A 23831-nucleotide genomic window follows, 5' to 3' on the forward strand; every position below is an offset into this window, starting at 1 on the left:
CTGTACAGGACAGACGGCGTGACATCTCTGTACAGGACAGACGGCGTGACATCTCTGTACAGAACAGACAGCGTGACATCTCTGTACAGGACAGACAGCGTGACATCTCTGTACAGGACAGACGGCGTGACATCTCTGTACAGGACAGACGGCGTGACATCTCTGTACAGGACAGACGGCGTGACATCTCTGTACAGGACAGACGGCGTGACAGCTCTGTACAGGACAGACAGCGTGACATCTCTGTACAGGACAGACAGCGTGACATCTCTGTACAGGACAGACAGCGTGACATCTCTGTACAGGACAGACAGCGTGACATCTCTGTACAGGACAGACGGCGTGACATCTCTGTACAGGACAGACGGCGTGACATCTCTGTACAGGACAGACGGCGTGACATCTCTGTACAGGACAGACGGCGTGACAGCTCTGTACAGGACAGACAGCGTGACATCTCTGTACAGGACAGACGGCGTGACATCTCTGTACAGGACAGACGGCGTGACATCTCTGTACAGGACAGACGGCGTGACATCTCTGTACAGGACAGACGGCGTGACATCTCTGTACAGGACAGACGGCGTGACAGCTCTGTACAGGACAGACGGCGTGACAGCTCTGTACAGGACAGACAGCGTGACATCTCTGTACAGGACAGACAGCGTGACATCTCTGTACAGGACAGACAGCGTGACATCTCTGTACAGGACAGACGGCGTGACATCTCTGTACAGAACAGACAGCGTGACATCTCTGTACAGGACAGACGGCGTGACATCTCTGTACAGGACAGACGGCGTGACATCTCTGTACAGGACAGACGGCGTGACATCTCTGTACAGGACAGACGGCGTGACATCTCTGTACAGGACAGACGGCGTGACATCTCTGTACAGGACAGACGGCGTGACATCTCTGTACAGGACAGACGGCGTGACATCTCTGTACAGGACAGACGGCGTGACATCTCTGTACAGGACAGACGGCGTGACATCTCTGTACAGGACAGACGGCGTGACAGCTCTGTACAGGACAGACAGCGTGACATCTCTGTACAGGACAGACGGCGTGACATCTCTGTACAGGACAGACGGCGTGACATCTCTGTACAGGACAGACGGCGTGACAGCTCTGTACAGGACAGACGGCGTGACATCTCTATACAGGACAGACGGCGTGACATCTCTGTACAGGACAGACGGCGTGACATCTCTGTACAGGACAGACGGCGTGACATCTCTGTACAGGACAGACGGCGTGACATCTCTGTACAGGACAGACGGCGTGACATCTCTGTACAGGACAGACGGCGTGACATCTCTGTACAGGACAGACGGCGTGACATCTCTGTACAGGACAGACGGCGTGACATCTCTGTACAGGACAGACGGCGTGACATCTCTGTACAGGACAGACGGCGTGACATCTCTGTACAGGACAGACGGCGTGACATCTCTGTACAGGACAGACGGCGTGACATCTCTGTACAGGACAGACGGCGTGACATCTCTGTACAGGACAGACGGCGTGACATCTCTGTACAGGACAGACGGCGTGACATCTCTGTACAGGACAGACGGCGTGACATCTCTGTACAGGACAGACGGCGTGACATCTCTGTACAGGACAGACGGCGTGACATCTCTGTACAGGACAGACGGCGTGACAGCTCTGTACAGGACAGACGGCGTGACAGCTCTGTACAGGACAGACGGCGTGACATCTCTGTACAGGACAGACGGCGTGACATCTCTGTACAGGACAGACGGCGTGACATCTCTGTACAGGACAGACGGCGTGACAGCTCTGTACAGGACAGACGGCGTGACATCTCTATACAGGACAGACGGCGTGACAGCTCTGTACAGGACAGACGGCGTGACATCTCTGTACAGGACAGACAGCGTGACATCTCTGTACAGGACAGACGGCGTGACAGCTCTGTACAGGACAGACGGCGTGACATCTCTATACAGGACAGACGGCGTGACAGCTCTGTACAGGACAGACGGCGTGACATCTCTGTACAGGACAGACAGCGTGACATCTCTGTACAGGACAGACGGCGTGACATCTCTGTACAGAACAGACAGCGTGACATCTCTGTACAGGACAGACAGCGTGACATCTCTGTACAGGACAGACGGCGTGACATCTCTGTACAGGACAGACGGCGTGACATCTCTGTACAGGACAGACGGCGTGACATCTCTGTACAGGACAGACGGCGTGACATCTCTGTACAGGACAGACGGCGTGACATCTCTGTACAGGACAGACGGCGTGACATCTCTGTACAGGACAGACGGCGTGACATCTCTGTACAGGACAGACGGCGTGACAGCTCTGTACAGGACAGACAGCGTGACATCTCTGTACAGGACAGACGGCGTGACATCTCTGTACAGGACAGACGGCGTGACATCTCTGTACAGGACAGACGGCGTGACAGCTCTGTACAGGACAGACGGCGTGACATCTCTATACAGGACAGACGGCGTGACATCTCTGTACAGGACAGACGGCGTGACATCTCTGTACAGGACAGACGGCGTGACATCTCTGTACAGGACAGACGGCGTGACATCTCTGTACAGGACAGACGGCGTGACATCTCTGTACAGGACAGACGGCGTGACATCTCTGTACAGGACAGACGGCGTGACATCTCTATACAGGACAGACGGCGTGACATCTCTGTACAGGACAGACGGCGTGACATCTCTGTACAGGACAGACGGCGTGACATCTCTGTACAGGACAGACGGCGTGACATCTCTATACAGGACAGACGGCGTGACAGCTCTGTACAGGACAGACGGCGTGACATCTCTGTACAGGACAGACAGCGTGACATCTCTGTACAGGACAGACGGCGTGACAGCTCTGTACAGGACAGACGGCGTGACATCTCTATACAGGACAGACGGCGTGACAGCTCTGTACAGGACAGACGGCGTGACATCTCTGTACAGGACAGACAGCGTGACATCTCTGTACAGGACAGACATCTCTGTACAGGACAGACAGCGTGACATCTCTGTACAGGACAGACAGCGTGACATCTCTGTACAGGACAGACGGCGTGACATCTCTGTACAGGACAGATGGCGTGACATCTCTGTACAGGACAGACAGCGTGACATCTCTACAGGACAGACGGCATGACATCTCTGTACAGGACAGACGGTGTGACATCTCTGTACAGGACAGACGGCGTGACATCTCTGTACAGGACAGACGGCGTAACATCTCTGTACAGGACAGACGGCGTAACATCTCTGTACAGGACAGACGGCGTGACATCTCTGTACAGTACAGACGGCGTGACAGCTCTGTACAGGACAGACAGCGTGACATCTCTGTACAGGACAGACGGCGTGACATCTCTGTACAGGACAGACGGCGTGACATCTCTGTACAGGACAGACGGCGTGACATCTCTGTACAGGACAGACGGCCAGACGGCGTGACATCTCTATACAGGACAGACGGCGTGACATCTCTGTACATGACAGACGGCGTGACATCTCTGTACAGGACAGACGGCGTGACATCTCTGTACAGGACAGACGGCGTGACAGCTCTATACAGGACAGACAGCGTGACATCTCTGTACAGGACAGACGGCGTGACAGCTCTATACAGGACAGACTGCGTAACATCTCTGTACAGGACAGAGGGCGTGACATCTCTGTACAGGACAGACGGCGTGACATCTCTGTACAGGACAGACGACGTGACATCTCTGTACAGGACAGACGGCGTGACAGCTCTGTACAGGACAGACGGCGTGACATCTCTGTACAGGACAGACGGCGTGACATCTCTGTACAGGACAGACGGCGTGACAGCTCTATACAGGACAGACAGAGTGACATCTCTGTACAGGACAGACGGCGTGACAGCTCTATACAGGACAGACGGCGTAACATCTCTGTACAGGACAGACGGCGTGACATCTCTGTACAGGACAGACGGCGTGACAGCTCTGTACAGGACAGACGGCGTGACAGCTCTGTACAGGACAGACGGCGTGACAGCTCTGTACAGGACAGACGGCGTGACATCTCTGTACAGGACAGACGGCGTGACATCTCTGTACAGGACAGACGGCGTGACATCTCTGTACAGGACAGACAGTGTGACATCTCTACAGGACAGACGGCGTGACAGCTCTGTACAGGACAGACGGCGTGACATTAATGTACAGGACAGACGGCGTGACATCTCTGTACAGGACATACACAGTGACATCTCTGTACAGGACAGACGGCGTGACATCTCTGTACAGGACAGACGGCGTGACATTAATGTACAGGACCGACGGCGTGACGTCTCTGTACAGGACAGACGGCGTGACATCTCTGTACAGGACAGACGGCGTGACATCTCTGTACAGGACAGACGGCGTGACATCTCTGTACAGGACAGACAGTGTGACATCTCTGTACAGGACAGACGACGTGACATCTCTGTACAGGACAGACGGCATGACATTAATGTACACTACAGACGGCGTGACATCTCTGTACAGGACAGACGGCGTGACATCTCTGTACAGGACAGACGGCGTAACATCTCTGTACAGGACAGACAGTGTGACATCTCTACAGGACAGACGGCGTGACAGCTCTGTACAGGACAGACGGCGTGACATCTCTATACAGGACAGACGGTGTGACATCTCTGCACAGGACAGACGGTGTGACATCTTTGTACAGGACAGACGGTTTGACATCTCTGTACAGGACAGACGACGTGACATCTCTGTACAGGACAGACGGTGTGACATCTCTGTACAGGACAGATAGCGTGACAACTCTGTACAGGACAGACAGCGTGACATCTCTACAGGACAGACGGCGTGACAGCTCTGTACAGGACAGACAGTGTGTCATCTGTGTACAGGACAGACAGTGTGTCATCTGTGTACAGGACAGACGGCGTGACATCTCTGTACAGGACAGACGGCGTGACATTAATATACAGGACAGACGGCATGACATCTCTGTACATGACAGACGGCGTGACATCTCTGTACAGGACAGACGGCGTGACATCTCTGTACAGGACAGACGGCGTGACATTAATGTACAGGACAGACGGCATGACATCTCTGTACATGACAGACGGCGTGACATCTCTGTACATGACAGACGGCGTGACATCTCTGTACATGACAGACGGCGTGACATCTCTGTACAGGACAGACGGCGTGACATCTCTGTACAGGACAGACGGCGTGAAATCTCTGTACAGGACAGATGGCGTGACAGCTCTGTACAGGACAGACGGCGTGACATCTCTGTACAGGACAGACGGCGTGACAGCTCTGTACAGGACAGACAGCGTGACATCTCTGTACAGGACAGACAGACGGCGTGACATCTGGGTCTGGGACTCCATGTCGACAACAAAAAGTTAGACACACCTTAGGTCGGCACCAATTGGTCGACACACCTTAGGTCGACATGGACAAAAGGTCGACAGGAACAAGGTCGACATGGAAAAAGGTTGACATGAGCTTTTTATGTTTTTTTGGTGTCGTTTTCTTCGTAGAGTGACCGGGAACCCCAATTAGTGCACCGCATCCCCTTGCATGGCGAGCGAAACTTCGGGCATGGTGCCTTCCCTCCGCTCCGCTCGGCACAGATTACCGTTCCAACCGTAGTCCACGTGGATCGTTAAGTATGAAAAGGTTCCAAAAAAGAAAAAAATTGTGAAAAACTCATGTTGACCTTTTGTCCATGTCGACCTAAGGTTTGTCGACAAATTGGTGTCGACCTTTTTGTTGTCGACCTGGAGTCCGGATACCGTGACATCTCTGTACAGGACAGACGGCGTGACATTAATGTACAGGACAGACGGCGTGACATCTCTGTACAGGACAGACGGCGTGACATCTCTGTACAGGACAGACGGCGTGACATCCCTGTACAGGACAGACGGCGTGACATCTCTGTACAGGACAGACGGCGTGACCACTCTGTACAGGACAGACAGCGTGACATCTCTGTACAGGACAGACGGCGTGACATCTCTGTACAGGACAGACAGCGTGACATCTCTGTACAGGACAGACGGCGTGACATCTCTGTACAGGACAGATGGCGTGACATTAATGTACAGGACTGACAGCGTGACATCTCTGTACAGAACAGACGGCGTGACATCTCTGTACAGGACAGATGGTGTGACATCTCTGTACAGGACAGACGGCGTGACATCTCTGTATAGGACAGACGGCGTGACATCTCTGTACAGGACAGACGGCATGACATCTCTGTACAGGACAGACGGCGTTACATTAATGTACAGGACAGATGGCGTGACATCTCTGTACAGGACAGACAGCGTGACATCTCTGTACAGGACAGACGGTGTGACATCTCTGTACAGGACAGATGGCATGACATCTCTGTACAGGACAGACAGCGTGACAGCTCTGTACAGGACAGACGGCGTGACATCTCTGTACAGGACAGACAGCGTGACATCTCTGTACAGGACAGACAGCGTGACAGCTGTGTACAGGACAGACGGCGTGACATCTCTGTACAGGACAGATGGCGTGACATATCTGTACGGGACAGACTGTGTGACAGCTCTGTACAGGACAGATGGCGTGACAGCTCTGTACAGGACAGATGGCGTGACATCTCTGTACAGGACAGACGGCGTGACATTAGTGTACAGGACAGACGGCGTGACATCTCTGTACAGGACAGACAGCGTGACAGCTGTGTACAGGACAGACGGCGTGACATCTCTGTACAGGACAGATGGCGTGACATCTCTGTACGGGACAGACTGTGTGACAGCTCTGTACAGGACAGATGGCGTGACAGCTCTGTACAGGACAGATGGCGTGACATCTCTGTACAGGACAGACGGCATGACATCTCTGTACAGGACAGACAGCGTGACAGCTCTGTACAGAACAGACGGCGTGACATCTGTGTGCAGTACAGACGGCGTGACAGCTCTGTTCAGGACAGACGGCGTGACAGCTCTGTACAGGACAGACGGCGTGACATCTCGGTACAGGACAGATGGCGTGACAGCTCTGAACAGGACAGACGGCGTGACAGCTCTGTACAGGACAGACTGCGGGACATTAATGTACAGGACAGACGGCGTGACATCTCTGTACAGGACAGACACCGCGACATCTCTGTGCAGGACAGACGGAGTGACATCTCTGTACAGGACAGACGGCGTGACAGCTCTGTACAGGACAGACGGCGGGACATTAATGTACAGGACAGACGGCGTGACATCTCTGTACAGGACAGACACCGTGACATCTCTGTACAGGACAGACACCGTGACATCTCTGTACAGGACAGACGGAGTGACATCTCTGTACAGGACAGACGCCGTGACATCTCTGTACAGGACAGACAGCGTGACAGCTCTGTACAGGACAGACGGTGTGACATCTCTGTAAAGGACAGACAGCATGACATCTCTGTACAGGACAGACGGCGTGACATTAATGTACAGGACAGACGGCGTGACATCTCTGTACAGGACAGACGGCGTGACATCTCTGTACAGGACAGACGGTGTGACATCTCTGTACAGGACAGACGGCGTGACATCTCTGTACAGAACAGACGGCGTGACATCTCTGTACAGGACAGATGGCGTGACATCTCTGTACAGGACAGATGGCGTGACATCTCTGTACAGGACAGATGGCGTGACATCTCTATACAGGACAGACGGCGTGACAGCTCTGTTCAGGACAGACGGCGTGACATCTCTGTACAGGACAGATGGCGTGACATCTCTGTACAGGACAGACGGCTTGACATCTCTATACAGGACAGACAGCGTGACATCTCTGTACAGGACAGACGGCGTGACATCTTTGTACAGGACAGACGGCGTGACATCTCTGTACAGGACAGACAGCGTGACATCTCTGTACAGGACAGATGGCGTGACATCTCTGTTCAGGACAGATGGCATTACATTAATGTACAGGACAGACAGTGTGACAGCTGTGTACAGGACAGACGGCGTGACATCTCTGTACAGGACAGACGACGTGACATCTCTGTACAGGACAGATGGCGTAACATCTCTGTACAGGACAGATGGCGTGACATCTCTGTACAGGACAGACGGCGTGACATCTCTATACAGGACAGACAGCGTGACATCTCTGTACAGGACAGACAGCATGACATCTCTGTACAGGACAGACGGCGTGACATCTCTGTACAGGACAGACGGCGTGACATCTCTGTACAGGACAGACAGCGTGACAGCTCTGTACAGGACAGACGGCGTGACATCTCTGTACAGGACAGACAGCGTGACATCTCTGTACAGGACAGACAGTGTGACAGCTGTGTACAGGACAGACGGCGTGACATCTCTGTACAGGACAGACGACGTGACATCTCTGTACGGGACAGACTGGGTGACAGCTCTGTACAGGACAGACGGCGTGACATCTCTGTACAGGACAGACGGCATGACATCTCTGTACAGGACAGACAGCGTGACATTAATGTACAGGACAGACGGCGTGACATCTCTGTACAGGACAGACGGAGTGACATCTCTGTACAGGACAGACGGAGTGACATCTCTGTACAGGACAGACGGCGTGACATCTCTGTACAGGACAGACGGCGTGACAGCTCTGTACAGGACAGACGGCGTGACATCTCGGTACAGGACAGACGACGTGACAGCTCTGTACAGGACAGACGGCGTGACAGCTCTGTACAGGACAGACGGCGTGACATCTCTACAGGACAGACGGCGTGACAGCTCTGTACAGGACAGACGGCGTGACAACTCTGTACAGGACAGACGGCGTGACATCTCTATACAGGACAGACGGCGTGACATCTCTGTACAGGACAGACGGCATGACCACTCTGTACAGGACAGACAGTGTGACATCTCTGTACAGGACAGACGGCGTGACATTAATGTACAGGACAGACGGCGTGACATCTCTGTACAGGACAGACGGCGTGACCATTCTGTGCAGGACAGACAGCGTGACCACTCTGTACAGCAGACGGTGTGACATCTCTGTACAGGACAGACGGCGTGACATCTCTGTACAGGACAGACAGCGTGACATCTCTGTACAGGACAGACGGCGTGACATCTCTGTACAGGACAGACAGCGTGACATCTCTGTACAGAACAGACGGCGTGACATCTCTGTACAGGACAGATGGCGTGACATCTCTGTACAGGACAGACGGCGTGAAATCTCTATACAGGACAGACGGCGTGACAGCTCTGTTCAGTACAGACGGCGTGACAGCTCTGTTCAGGACAGACGGCGTGACATCTCTGTACAGGACAGATGGCGTGATATCTCTGTACAGGACAGACGGCGTGGCATCTCTATACAGGACAGACGGCGTGACATCTCTGTACAGGACAGACGGCGTGACATCTCTGTACAGGACAGACGGGGCGTTACATTAATGTACAGGACAGATGGCGTGACATCTCTATACAGGACAGATGGCGTGACATCTCTGTACAGGACAGACAGCGTGACAGCTCTGTACAGAACAGACGGCGTGACATCTGTGTGCAGTACAGACGACGTGACAGCTCTGTTCAGGACAGACGGCGTGACAGCTCTGTACAGGACAGACGGCGTGACATCTTGGTACAGGACAGACAGCGTGACAGCTCTGTGCAGGACAGGCGGCGGGACATTAATGTACAGGACAGACGGCGTGACATCTCTGTACAGGACAGACACCGTGACATCTCTGTACAGGACAGACACCGTGACATCTCTGTACAGGACAGACGGCGTGACATCTCTGTACAGGACAGACGGCGTGACACCTTTGTACAGGACAGACGGCGTGACAACTCGGTACAGGACAGACGGCGTGACAGCTCTGTACAGGACAGACGGCGTGACAGCTCTGTACAGGACAAACGGCATGACATCTCTACAGGACAGACGGCGTGACAGCTCTGTACAGGACAGACGGCGTGACAACTCTGTACAGGACAGACGGCGTGACATCTCTACAGGACAGACGGCGTGACATCTCTGTACACGACAGACGGCGTGACCACTATGTACAGGACAGACAGCGTGACATCTCTGTACAGGACAGACGGCGTGACATTAATGTACAGGACAGACGGCGTGACATCTCTGTACAGGACAGACGGCGTGACCATTCTGTGCAGGACAGACATCGTGACATCTCTGTACAGGACAGACGGCGTGACATTAATGTACAGGACAGACGGCCTGACATCTCTGTACAGGACAGACGGCATGACATTAATGTACAGGACAGACGGCGTGACATCTCTGTACAGGACAGACGGCGTGACATCTCTGTACAGGACAGACGGCGTGACATCTCTGTACAGGACAGACGACGTGACATCTCTGTACAGGACAGACGGCGTGACATCTCTGTACAGGACAGACGGCGTGACATCTCTGTACAGGACAGACAGTGTGACATCTCTACAGGACAGAAGGCGTGACAGCTCTGTACAGGACAGACGGCGTGACATCTCTGTACAGGACAGACAGTGTGACATCTCTACAGGACAGACGGCGTGACAGCTCTGTACAGGACAGACGGCGTGACATTAATGTACAGGACAGACGGCAAGACATCTCTGTACAGGACAGACACCGTGACATCTCTGTACAGGACAGACGGCGTGACAATAATGTACAGGACAGACGGCGTGACGTCTCTGTACAGGACAGACGGCGTGACATCTCTGTACAGGACAGACGGCGTGACATCTCTGTACAGGACAGACAGTGTGACATCTCTACAGGACAGACGGCGTGACAGCTCTGTACAGGACAGACGGTGTGACATCTCTGTACAGGACAGACAGTGTGACATCTCTCTACAGGACAGACGGCGTGACAGCTCTGTACAGGACAGACGGCGTGACATCTCTGTACAGGACAGACAGTGTGACATCTCTACAGGACAGACGGCGTGACAGCTCTGTACAGGACAGATGGCGTGAAATCTCTGTACAGGACAGACGGCGTGACATCTCTGTACAGGACAGACGGCGTGACATCTCTGTACAGGACAGACGGCGTGACATCTCTGTACATGACAGACGGCGTGACATCTCTGTACAGGAAAGACGGCGTGACATTAATATACAGGACAGACGGCGTGACATCTCTGTACATGACAGACGGCGTGACATCTCTGTACAGGACAGACGGCGTGACATCTCTGTACAGGACAGACGGCGTGACATCTCTGTACAGGACAGATGCCGTGACAGCTCTGTACAGGACAGACGGCGTGACATCTCTGTACAGGACAGATGGCGTGACAGCTCTGTAAAGGACAGACGGCGTGACAGCTCTGTACAGGACAGACGGAGTGACAGCTCTGTACAGGACAGACGGCGTGACATCTCTGTACAGGACAGACGCCGTGACATCTCTGTACAGGACAGACGCCGTGACATCTCTGTACAGGACAGACGCCGTGACATCTCTGTACAGGACAGACGCCGTGACATCTCTGTACAGGACAGACGGTGTGACATCTCTGTACAGGACAGACGGTGTGACATCTCTGTACAGGACAGACGGTGTGACATCTCTGTACAGGACAGACAGCGTGACATCTCTATACAGGACAGACGATGTGACATCTCTGTACAGGACAGACAGCGTGACATCTCTGTACAGGACAGACGATGTGACATCTCTGTACAGGACAGACGATGTGACATCTCTGTACAGGACAGACGGTGTGACATCTCTATACAGGACAGACGGCGTGACAGCTCTGTTTAGGACAGACGGCGTGACATCTCTGTACAGGACAGACGGCATTACATTAATGTACAGGACAGACGGCGTGACAGCTCTGTACAGGACAGACGGCGTGACATCTCTGTACAGGACAGACAGCGTGACATCTCTGTACAGGACAGACGGTGTGACATCTCTATACAGGACAGACGGCGTGACAGCTCTGTTCAGGACAGACGGCGTGACATCTCTGTACAGGACAGACGGCATTACATTAATGTACATGACAGACGGCGTGACAGCTCTGTACAGGACAGATGGCGTGACATCTCTGTACAGGACAGACAGCGTGACATCTCTGTACAGGACAGACGGCGTGACATCTCTATACAGGACAGACGGCGTGACAGCTCTGTTCAGGACAGACGGCGTGACATCTCTGTACAGGACAGATGGCGTGACATCTCTGTACAGGACAGACGGCGTGACATCTCTATACCGGACAGACAGCGTGACATCTCTGTACAGGACAGACGGCATGACATCTCTGTACAGGACAGACGGCGTGACATCTCTGTACAGGACAGATGCCGTGACAGCTCTGTACAGGACAGACGGCGTGACATCTCTGTACAGGACAGATGGCGTGACAGCTCTGTAAAGGACAGACGGCGTGACATCTCTGTACAGGACAGACGGCATTACATTAATGTACAGGACAGACGGCGTGACAGCTCTGTACAGGACAGACGGCGTGACATCTCTGTACAGGACAGACAGCGTGACATCTCTGTACAGGACAGACGGCGTGACATCTCTATACAGGACAGACGGCGTGACAGCTCTGTTCAGGACAGACGGCGTGACATCTCTGTACAGGACAGACGGCATTACATTAATGTACATGACAGACGGCGTGACAGCTCTGTACAGGACAGATGGCGTGACATCTCTGTACAGGACAGACAGCGTGACATCTCTGTACAGGACAGACGGCGTGACATCTCTGTACAGGACAGACGGCGTGACAGCTCTGTTCAGGACAGACGGCGTGACATCTCTGTACAGGACAGATGGCGTGACATCTCTGTACAGGACAGACGGCGTGACATCTCTATACCGGACAGACAGCGTGACATCTCTGTACAGGACAGACGGCATGACATCTCTGTACAGGACAGACGGCGTGACATCTCTGTACAGGACAGATGCCGTGACAGCTCTGTACAGGACAGACGGCGTGACATCTCTGTACAGGACAGATGGCGTGACAGCTCTGTAAAGGACAGACGGCGTGACAGCTCTGTACAGGACAGACGGCGTGACAGCTCTGTACAGGACAGACGGCGTGACATCTCTGTACAGGACAGACGGTGTGACATCTCTGTACAGGACAGACGCCGTGACATCTCTGTACAGGACAGACGCCGTGACATCTCTGTACAGGACAGACGCCGTGACATCTCTGTACAGGACAGACGGTGTGACATCTCTGTACAGGACAGACGGTGTGACATCTCTGTACAGGACAGACGGTGTGACATCTCTGTACAGGACAGACGGTGTGACATCTCTGTACAGGACAGACAGCGTGACATCTCTATACAGGACAGACGATGTGACATCTCTGTACAGGACAGACAGCGTGACATCTCTGTACAGGACAGACGATGTGACATCTCTGTACAGGACAGACGATGTGACATCTCTGTACAGGACAGACGGTGTGACATCTCTATACAGGACAGACGGCGTGACAGCTCTGTTTAGGACAGACGGCGTGACATCTCTGTACAGGACAGACGGCATTACATTAATGTACAGGACAGACGGCGTGACAGCTCTGTACAGGACAGACGGCGTGACATCTCTGTACAGGACAGACAGCGTGACATCTCTGTACAGGACAGACGGCGTGACATCTCTATACAGGACAGACGGCGTGACAGCTCTGTTCAGGACAGACGGCGTGACATCTCTGTACAGGACAGACGGCATTACATTAATGTACATGACAGACGGCGTGACAGCTCTGTACAGGACAGATGGCGTGACATCTCTGTACAGGACAGACAGCGTGACATCTCTGTACAGGACAGACGGCGTGACATCTCTATACAGGACAGACGGCGTGACAGCTCTGTTCAGGACAGACGGCGTGACATCTCTGTACAGGACAGATGGCGTGACATCTCTGTACAGGACAGACGGCGTGACATCTCTATACAGGACAGACAGCGTGACATCTCTGTACAGGACAGACGGCATGACATCTCTGTACAGGACAGACGGCGTGACATCTCTGTACAGGACAGACGGCGTGACATCTCTATACAGGACAGACGGCGTGACATCTCTGTACAAGACAGACTGCGTGACAGCTCTGTACAGGACAGACGGCGTGACATCTCTGTGCAGTACAGACGACGCGACATCTCTATACAGGACAGACGGCGTGACATCTCTGTACAGGACAGACGGCGTGACATCTCTGTACAGGACAGACAGCGTGACATCTCTACAGGACAGACGGCGTGACATCTCTGTACAGGACAGACGGCGTGACATCTCTGTACAGGACAGACGGCGTGACATCTCTGTACAGGACAGACGGCGTGACATCTCTGTACAGGACAGACGGCGTGACATCTCTGTACAGGACAGATGGCGTGACAACTCTGTACAGGACAGACGGCGTGACATCTCTGTACAGGACAGATGGTGTGACATCTCTACAGGACAGACGGCGTGACATCTCTGTACAAGACAGACGGCGTGACATCTCTGTACAGGACAGATGGCGTGACATCTCTGTACAGGACAGACAGTGTGACATCTCTGTACAGGACAGACGGCGTGACATCTCTGTACAGGACAGACGGCGTGACATCTCTGTACAGGACAGACGGCGTGACATCTCTGTACAGGACAGATGGCGTGACATCTCTGTACAGGACAGTCGGCGTGACAACTCTGTACAGGACAGATGGCGTGACAACTCTGTACAGGACAGACGGCGTGACATCTCTGTATAGGACAGACTGTGCCTATGAGACTTGTGCCAGTCACTGATATCTGCTGCTCCCAGTCTACACGTATGTTGGTATAGCCCACAATATGGCGGCTTCCAGCGACCATCACAGTCCCCTTGCTCCGTGCCTCACACAATAGGTGTGTAATGTAATTATGGGTCTACACTCAGAGCTACATGATATGGATGAGGACATTCCGCCTTTCTTTCCCAGAGACTGAACTGCTATCTCATTGACAACAACGGGTTCATTGTGGTGTCCAGGGACCAGGAGCAGGTGAGTTGTGGATGGTGAGTGCATGGGACTAGGTGCGGGATATGGGTGGCTGTGTGTAACAGGAGTGTGAGTGGGATTAGCTGTTGTGAGTGGAACCTTGGTGAGTGGATCTAGTACTCAGTGTGACTGCTCCCTGAACGGGGTGTTGGGTCATGAAGTTGGTTGAGGGGACAAGTTTCATTATGTTAAGGTTGGATTGAAGGAACTAGACGTTGGGTATGGCAAGCGGATGACTAGACTTGGCCTTGGGTGTTACAAAGTGGGGACAAGTTCTGAATGTGGCAACTGAGTGACTGGGGGTGTGGATCTGGGTATTGCTGAGGTGGGAATGCATCTAGGAGTGTGCATGAGTGGGGCAGTGTTGTGTATGGAAGGTGGATGAGGGGATTACGCCCTGGGTGTGGTAATGTGGGGTTACTCTAGGAGTTTGGTAGGTGATTTGGTGTGGCAGGTGGGTGGGTGTATAGGACTAGGTGTTGAGTATGGGTGAGTGGAACGGTGTAAGGAAGGTTGGTGAAGGGACCAGGTGTGGATGAGTATAGGGGAAGGGTGTGGAAGGTAGGAGCTGTATTTAGCAATGAGCCATAACCCCTTTTGCAATAGTTTTTGACGCTAATAGAGGTTGTGATGGCGCTCTGAGATTTATAAAAACAGTGGGAAGCTGCACCTGATGCTGCTCATGTAGAAATCCTTATGCCATCTACGGATGGCGTTAGTGATAAAGTTTCCATTGCCGGGAATTGGGACCCAGCAAACGCTATGCACATTTGTAGATGGCGGCTGCTCATGGCATCTAAAATGTAACCTTCACCGGCGGCATTGTGTTATCGGCAACACAGGAGAGGACACCGCAGTGGTGGGAGAAGGTACTGGACAGATAAGTGATGTTAAATACCAGAGGTACACCATGATACTAAACACAATATACCATCAGCATCTATTCTCAGTGATGGATGGAGCCCTAGGTGTTGGGTCTGGTAGTTGGTGAATGGACTAGGCATTGGGTGTAGAAGTTGGATGGAGGGTTCAGGATGTTGAAGCAGGTGGACCAGGCATTGGATGTAGTGACTGTGTGGGACAAGGCTGAGATTGTCACAGGTGTGTATCTTTTTATCTGTCTCTATTTCCTCCTTTCCTCTGTACCTGTCTCATTCCTCCTCTCCTCTGTACCTGTCTCATTCCTCCTCTCCTCTGTACCTGTCTCATTCCTCCTCTCCTCTGTACCTGTCTCTCATTCCTCCTCTCCTCTGTACCTGTCTCTCATTCCTCCTCTCCTCTGTACCTGTCTCACTTTCCTCCTCTCCTCTGTACCTGTCTCATTCCTCCTCTCCTCTGTACCTGTCTCTCATTCCTCCTCTCCTCTGTACCTGTCTCACTTTCCTCCTCTCCTCTGTACCTGTCTCACTTTCCTCCTCTCCTCTGTACCTGTCTCTCATTCCTCCTCTCCTCTGTACCTGTCTCACTTTCCTCCTCTCCTCTGTACCTGTCTCTCATTCCTCCTCTCCTCTGTACCTGTCTCACTTTCCTCCTCTCCTCTGTACCTGTCTCTCATTCCTCCTCTCCTCTGTACCTGTCTCATTCCTCCTCTCCTCTGTACCTATCTCATTCCTCCTCTCCTCTGTACCTGTCTCATTCCTCCTCTCCTCTGTACCTGTCTCTCATTCCTCCTCTCCTCTGTACCTGTCTCATTCCTCCTCTCCTCTGTACCTGTCTCTCATTCCTCCTCTCCTCTGTACCTGTCTCATTCCTCCTCTCCTCTGTACCTGTCTCATTCCTCCTCTCCTCTGTACCTGTCTCATTCCTCCTCTCCTCTGTACCTGTCTCATTCCTCCTCTCCTCTGTACCTGTCTCATTCCTCCTCTCCTCTGTACCTGTCTCATTCCTCCTCTCCTCTGTACCTGTCTCATTCCTCCTCTCCTCTGAACCTGTCTCATTCCTCCTCTCCTCTGTCTCACTTTCCTCCTCTCCTCTGTACCTGTCTCATTCCTCCTCTCCTCTGTACCTGTCTCTTTCCTCCTCTCCTCTGTACCTGTCTCTCATTCCTCCTCTCCTCTGTACCTGTCTCATTCCTCCTCTCCTCTGTACCTGTCTCATTCCTCCTCTCCTCTGTCTCACTTTCCTCCTCTCCTCTGTACCTGTCTCATTCCTCCTCTCCTCTGTACCTGTCTCTTTCCTCCTCTCCTCTGTCTCACTTTCCTCCTCTCCTCTGTACCTGTCTCATTCCTCCTCTCCTCTGTACCTGTCTCACTTTCCTCCTCTCCTCTGTACCTGTCTCTCATTCCTCCTCTCCTCTGTACCTGTCTCATTCCTCCTCTCCTCTGTACCTGTCTCATTCCTCCTCTCCTCTGTACCTGTCTCATTCCTCCTCTCCTCTGTACCTGTCTCTCATTCCTCCTCTCCTCTGTACCTGTCTCATTCCTCCTCTCCTCTGTACCTGTCTCATTCCTCCTCTCCTCTGTACCTGTCTCTCATTCCTCCTCTCCTCTGTACCTGTCTCTCATTCCTCCTCTCCTCTGTACCTGTCTCTCATTCCTCCTCTCCTCTGTACCTGTCTCTCATTCCTCCTCTCCTCTGTACCTGTCTCTCATTCCTCCTCTCCTCTGTACCTGTCTCATTCCTCCTCTCCTCTGTACCTGTCTCTCATTCCTCCTCTCCTCTGTACCTGTCTCATTCCTCCTCTCCTCTGTACCTGTCTCATTCCTCCTCTCCTCTGTACCTGTCTCATTCCTCCTCTCCTCTGTACCTGTCTCATTCCTCCTCTCCTCTGTACCTGTCTCTTTCCTCCTCTCCTCTGTCTCACTTTCCTCCTCTCCTCTGTACCTGTCTCATTCCTCCTCTCCTCTGTACCTGTCTCTCATTCCTCCTCTCCTCTGTACCTGTCTCTCATTCCTCCTCTCCTCTGTACCTGTCTCATTCCTCCTCTCCTCTGTACCTGTCTCATTCCTCCTCTCCTCTGTACCTGTCTCTCATTCCTCCTCTCCTCTGTACCTGTCTCATTCCTCCTCTCCTCTGTACCTGTCTCTCATTCCTCCTCTCCTCTGTACCTGTCTCATTCCTCCTCTCCTCTGTACCTGTCTCATTCCTCCTCTCCTCTGTACCTGTCTCATTCCTCCTCTCCTCTGTACCTGTCTCTTTCCTCCTCTCCTCTGTCTCACTTTCCTCCTCTCCTCTGTACCTGTCTCATTCCTCCTCTCCTCTGTACCTGTCTCATTCCTCCTCTCCTCTGTACCTGTCTCTCATTCCTCCTCTCCTCTGTACCTGTCTCTCATTCCTCCTCTCCTCTGTACCTGTCTCATTCCTCCTCTCCTCTGTCTCTCTTCCTCCTCTCCTCTGTACCTGTCTCTCATTCCTCCTCTCCTCTGTACCTGTCTCTCATTCCTCCTCTCCTCTGTACCTGTCTCTCATTCCTCCTCTCCTCTGTACCTGTCTCTCATTCCTCCTCTCCTCTGTACCTGTCTCATTCCTCCTCTCCTCTGTCTCTCTTTCCTCCTCTCCTCTGTACCTGTCTCTCATTCCTCCTCTCCTCTGTTTCTCATTCCTCCTCTCCTCTGTACCTGTCTCTCATTCCTCCTCTCCTCTGTTTCTCATTCCTCCTCTCCTCTGTACCTGTCTCTCATTCCTCCTCTCCTCTGTACCTGTCTCATTCCTCCTCTCCTCTGTCTCTCTTCCTCCTCTCCTCTGTACCTGTCTCTCATTCCTCCTCTCCTCTGTACCTGTCTCTCATTCCTCCTCTCCTCTGTACCTGTCTCATTCCTCCTCTCCTCTGTCTCTCCCTCCTCTCCTCTGTACCTGTCTCTCATTCCTCCTCTCCTCTGTACCTGTCTCTCATTCCTCCTCTCCTCTGTACCTGTCTCATTCCTCCTCTCCTCTGTCTCTCTTTCCTCCTCTCCTCTGTACCTGTCTCTCATTCCTCCTCTCCTCTGTCTCTCATTCCTCCTCTCCTCTCTACCTGTCTCTCTTCCTCCTCTCCTCTCTACCTGTTTCTCATTCCTCCTCTCCTCTCTACCTGTCTCATTCCTCCTGTCCTCTGTACCTGTCTGTCTCTCTCCCTGCACCTGTCATTCCTCATGTCTCCCTATATGTCTGTCTCATTCCTCTGCCTATAATTTAGTTATATGAGTAATGTATTTACCATACAGAATTTCTCTTACATCCTAGAGGATGCTGGGGACTCCGTAAGGACCATGGGGTATAGACGGGCTCCGCAGGAGACATGGGCACTATAAAGAACTTTTAGAATGGGTGTGCACTGGCTCCTCCCTCTATGCCCCTCCTCCAGACCCCAGTTAGATCCTGTGCCCAGAGGAGACTGGGTGCACTGCAGGGGAGCTCTCCTGAGTTTCTCTGAAAAAATAATTTTGTTAGGTTTTTTATGTTCAGGGAGCCTGCTGGCAACAGGCTCCCTGCATCGTGGGACTGTGGGGAGAGAAGCAGACCTACTTAAATGATAGGCTCTGCTTCTTAGGCTACTGGACACCATTAGCTCCAGAGGGATCGGAACGCAGGTCTCCCTCCGCCGTTCGTCCCAGAGCCGCGCCGCTGTCCTCCTTGCAGAGCCGGAAGATAGAAGCCGGGTGAGTGTAAGAAGAAAGAAGACTTCAAAGGCGGCAGAAGACTTCAGATCTTCCCTGAGGTAACGCTGCGCGCCATTGCTCTCACACGTTACACACACGGGCACTGATGGTTGCAGGGCGCCCTGGGCAGCAATATAAACCTCTGGACTGGCATTTTTAATATATGGGCTGCGGAGGCAGTAGATATATACATTCCCCGCCATTATTTGTACATTTGAGCGGGACCGAAGCCCGCCGCTGAGGGGGCGGAGCTTGGTCTCACAGCACTAACCAGCGCCATTTTCTCCACAGTGATGTGCAGAGAAGCTGGCTCCCCGGGCTCTCCCCTGCTGAACGGTGATACAGGGCTGAAAAAGAGGGGGGGGGGGGCACATGTAGGCGCAGTGAGTGTATATCACAGTTAATATATATATAAAAGCGCTTTATCTGGGAATTTGTTCCAGTGTCAGTTGGCGCTGGGTGTGTGCTGGCATACTCTCTCTCTGTCTCTCCAAAGGGCCTTGTTGGGGACCTGTCCCCTTATAGATATATCCCTGTGTGTGTGGGGGGGTGTCGATATGCGTGTGTCGGAATGTCGGAAGCGGTAGGCTCATCCAAGGAGGAGGTGGAGCAGATGATTGTGGTGTCTCCGTCGGCAACGCCGACTCATGATTGTTATGATATGTGGAATATTTTAAATGCAAATGGGACCTTATTACATAAGAGAATGGACAAAGCTGAGTCCAGGGAAACAGCAGGGAGTCAATCAACGGATTTGACTGGGTCACAGGGCCCGTCAGGGTCTCAAAAGCGTCCCCTATCCCAAATAGCAGACACTGATACCGACACGGATTCTGACTCCAGTGTCGACTATGATGAGGCAAGGTTACACCCAAAGGTGGCCAAAAGTATTAATTATATGATTATGGCAATAAAAGATGTTTTGCATATCACAGATGACCCCTCTGTCCCTGACACGAGGGTGCGCATGTATAAGGAAAACTGAATGAATTATTTGAAAAAGCTTGGGAAACTCCTGACAAAAAACTGCAGAAACCCAAGAGGATTCTTATGGCGTATCCTTTCCCTGCAAAGGACATGGTACGGTGGGAATCCTCGCCCAGGGTGGACAAGGCTTTAACGCGTCTGTCCAAGAAGGTGGCGCTACCGTCTCCAGACACCGCAGCCCTCAAGGATCCTGCGGATCGTAGACAGGAAACTACCTTAAAATCTATTTATACACATACGGGTGCTTTGCTCAGGCCGGCAATAGCTTCGGCATGGGGTTGTAGCGCAGTTGCAGCGTGGACAGATACCTTATTAGCTGACATTGATACCCTGGACAAGGATACCATTTTATTGACTTTAGGTCACATTAAAGACGCAGTCTTCTATATGAGAGACGCTCAAAGAGACGTGGGGCTGCTTGGTTCCAGAGCCAACGCCATGGCAGTTTCGGCGAGACGAGCTCTGTGGACCCGCCAATGGTCGAGTGATGCCGACTCAAAGAAGCATATGGAGGTTTTACCTTACAAGGGTGAAGTTTTGTTTGGGGACGGTCTCGCGGACCTGGTTTCCACAGCTACCGCGGGTAAATCTACATTTTTGCCTTTTGTTCCCCCACAGCAAAAGAAAACTCCACAATATCAGATGCAGTCCTTTCGGTCGCATAAATCCAGATGAGGTCGGGGCTCCTCTTTCCTCGCCAGAGGTAAGGGTAGAGGTAAAAGAACACCTGCTTCGGCTAGGTCCCAGGTGCAGAAGTCCTCCCCGGCTTCTGCTAAATCCACCGCATGACGCTGGGGCTCCAGTGAGGGAGTCCGCACCGGTGGGGGCACGTCTTCGACTCTTCAGCCAGGTCTGGGTTCTGTCAGACGTGGATCCTTGGGCGTTGGAAATTGTATCCCAAGGTTACAAACTGGAGTTCGAAGAGGTGCCCCCTTGCCGATTTTTCAAGTCGGCCCTGCCAGCCTCTTCCCCGGAGAGGGAAGTAGTATTAGATGCAATTCAAAAGCTGTGTCAACAGCAAGTGATTGTTAAGGTTCCCCTGGTCCAACAGGGAAAAGGGTACTATTCAACCCTGTTCGTGGTCCCGAAGCCGAATGGTTCGTCAGACCCATTTTAAATCTAAAATCCCTAAACCTGTACTTGAAAAAGTTCAAATTCAAGATAGAATCACTCCGGGCAGTGATATCCAGTCTGGAAGGGGGGGATTTTATGGTGTCGCTGGATGTGAAGGCTGCCTACCTTCATGTCCCCATATTTCCTCCTCATCAGGAGTACCTGAGGTTCGCGATACAGGACTGTCATTACCAGTTTCAAACGTTGCCGTTTGGGCTTTCCACGGGCCCGAGGATTTTCACCAAAGTGATGGCGGAAATTATGGTGCTCCTGCGCAGGCAGGGAGTCACAATTATCCCGTACTTGGACGATCTCCTGATAAAGGCGAGATCGAGAGATCAATTGCTGAAAAGCGTGTCGCTCTCCCTGAGAGTGTTACAACAACACGGTTGGATTCTCAATCTGCCAAAGTCACAGTTGATTCCAACGATTCGACTATCATTCCTAGGCATGATTCTGGACACGGAACAGAAGAGAGTTTTCCTACCCATGGAAAAAGCCCAGGATCTCCAGAACATGGTCAGAGACCTGCTAAAACCAAAAAGAGTGTCTGTTCATCAATGCACTCGAGTTCTGGGAAAAATGGTGGCAGCCTACGAGGCCATCCCCTTCGGCAGGTTCCATGCGAGGACGTTTCAGTGGGACCTTCTGGACAAGTGGTCAGGGTCCCATCTGCAACTACATCAAAAGATAAGCCTGTCCCCCAGGGCCAGGGTGTTTCTCCTGTGGTGGCTGCAGAGTGCTCACCTTCTAGAGGGTCGCAGGTTCGGCATTCAAGACTGGGATCTGGTGACCATGGACGCGAGCCTCCGAGGATGGGGAGCAGTCACAAAAGGAAGACATTTTCAGGGTCTATGGTCAAGCCAGGAGGCTTGTCTACACATCAACGTGCTGGAACTGAGGGCCATATACAACGGCCTACAACAAGCGGAGTATCTTCTTCGCGACCTACCGGTTCTGATTCAATCAGACAACGTCACAGCCGTGGCTCATGTAAACCACCAAGGCGGGACAAGGAGCAAAGTGGCTATGGCGGAAGCCACCAGAATTCTGCGCTGGGCGGAAAATCACGTAAGCGTTCTGTCAGCAGTCTTCATACCGGGAGTGGACAACTGGGAAGCAGACTTCCTCAGCAGACACGATCTCCATCCAGGAGAGTGGGGACTTCATCAAGAGGTCTTTGCAGAGATAACAAGTCTTCGGGGACTTCCTCAAATAGACATGATGGCGTCACGCCTCAACAAAAAGCTTCGGAGGTATTGTGCCAAGTCAAGGGACCCTCAGGCAGTAGCGGTAGACGCCCTAGTGACACCATGAGTGTTTCAGTCGGTCTATGTGTTCCCTCCTCTACCTCTCATCTCAAAAGTGCTGAGAATCATAAGACGGAAAAGAGTACAGACAATACTCATTGTTCCAGATTGGCCTCGAAGGGCCTGGTATTCGGATCTTCAGAAGATGCTCACAGAAGATCCGTGGCCTCTTCCTCTCAGGGAAGACCTGTTGCAGCAGGGGCCTTGCATGTTCCAAGACTTACCGCGGTTGCGTTTGACGGCATGGCGGTTGAACACCGAATCCTAGCTGAGAAAGGTATTCCGGAGGAAGTTATCCCTAATCTGATAAAGGCTAGGAAGGAGGTAACGGCGAAGCATTATCACCGTATCTGGAGGAAGTATGTATCTTGGTGTGAAACCAAGAATGTTCCTACGGAAGATTTCCATCTGGGCCGTTTTCTCCACTTCCTACAGACAGGAGTGGATATGGGCCTAAAGTTAGGCTCCATTAAGGTACAGATTTCGGCCCTATCTATATTCTTTCAGAAGGAATTGGCTTCTCTCCCAGAAGTCCAGACTTTTGTAAAGGGAGTGCTACACATCCAGCCTCCTTTTGTGCCTCCAGTAGCACCATGGGACCTTAACTTGGTGTTACAGTTCCTTAAATCACACTAGTTTGAACCCCTTCAAACGGTTGAATTAAAATTTCTCACCTGGAAGGTGGTCAGTCATGTTATTAGCCTTGGCATCTGCAAGGCGGGTGTCAGAGTTGGCGGCCTTGTCTCACAAGAGCCCCTACTTG

General features: G+C 52.5%; 1 protein-coding gene across 7 annotated transcripts in view; it reads left to right on the forward strand.

The window, feature by feature from the left end:
• The window catches only part of CACNA2D4 (calcium voltage-gated channel auxiliary subunit alpha2delta 4), a 367390-nt gene that overhangs the window by 307159 nt on the left and 36400 nt on the right, over nucleotides 1-23831 (forward strand). For all 7 annotated transcript variants that reach the window (XM_063929351.1, XM_063929344.1, XM_063929346.1 and 4 more), the window contains one exon: nucleotides 15022-15084. In XM_063929351.1, the coding sequence (XP_063785421.1) occupies nucleotides 15022-15084 (63 nt within the window). The remainder of the gene's footprint in view (nucleotides 1-15021; nucleotides 15085-23831) is intronic.

This window comes from Pseudophryne corroboree, chromosome 6 (genome assembly GCF_028390025.1).
Source record: "Pseudophryne corroboree isolate aPseCor3 chromosome 6, aPseCor3.hap2, whole genome shotgun sequence".
In the NCBI taxonomy this organism is placed as follows: domain Eukaryota; kingdom Metazoa; phylum Chordata; class Amphibia; order Anura; family Myobatrachidae; genus Pseudophryne; species Pseudophryne corroboree.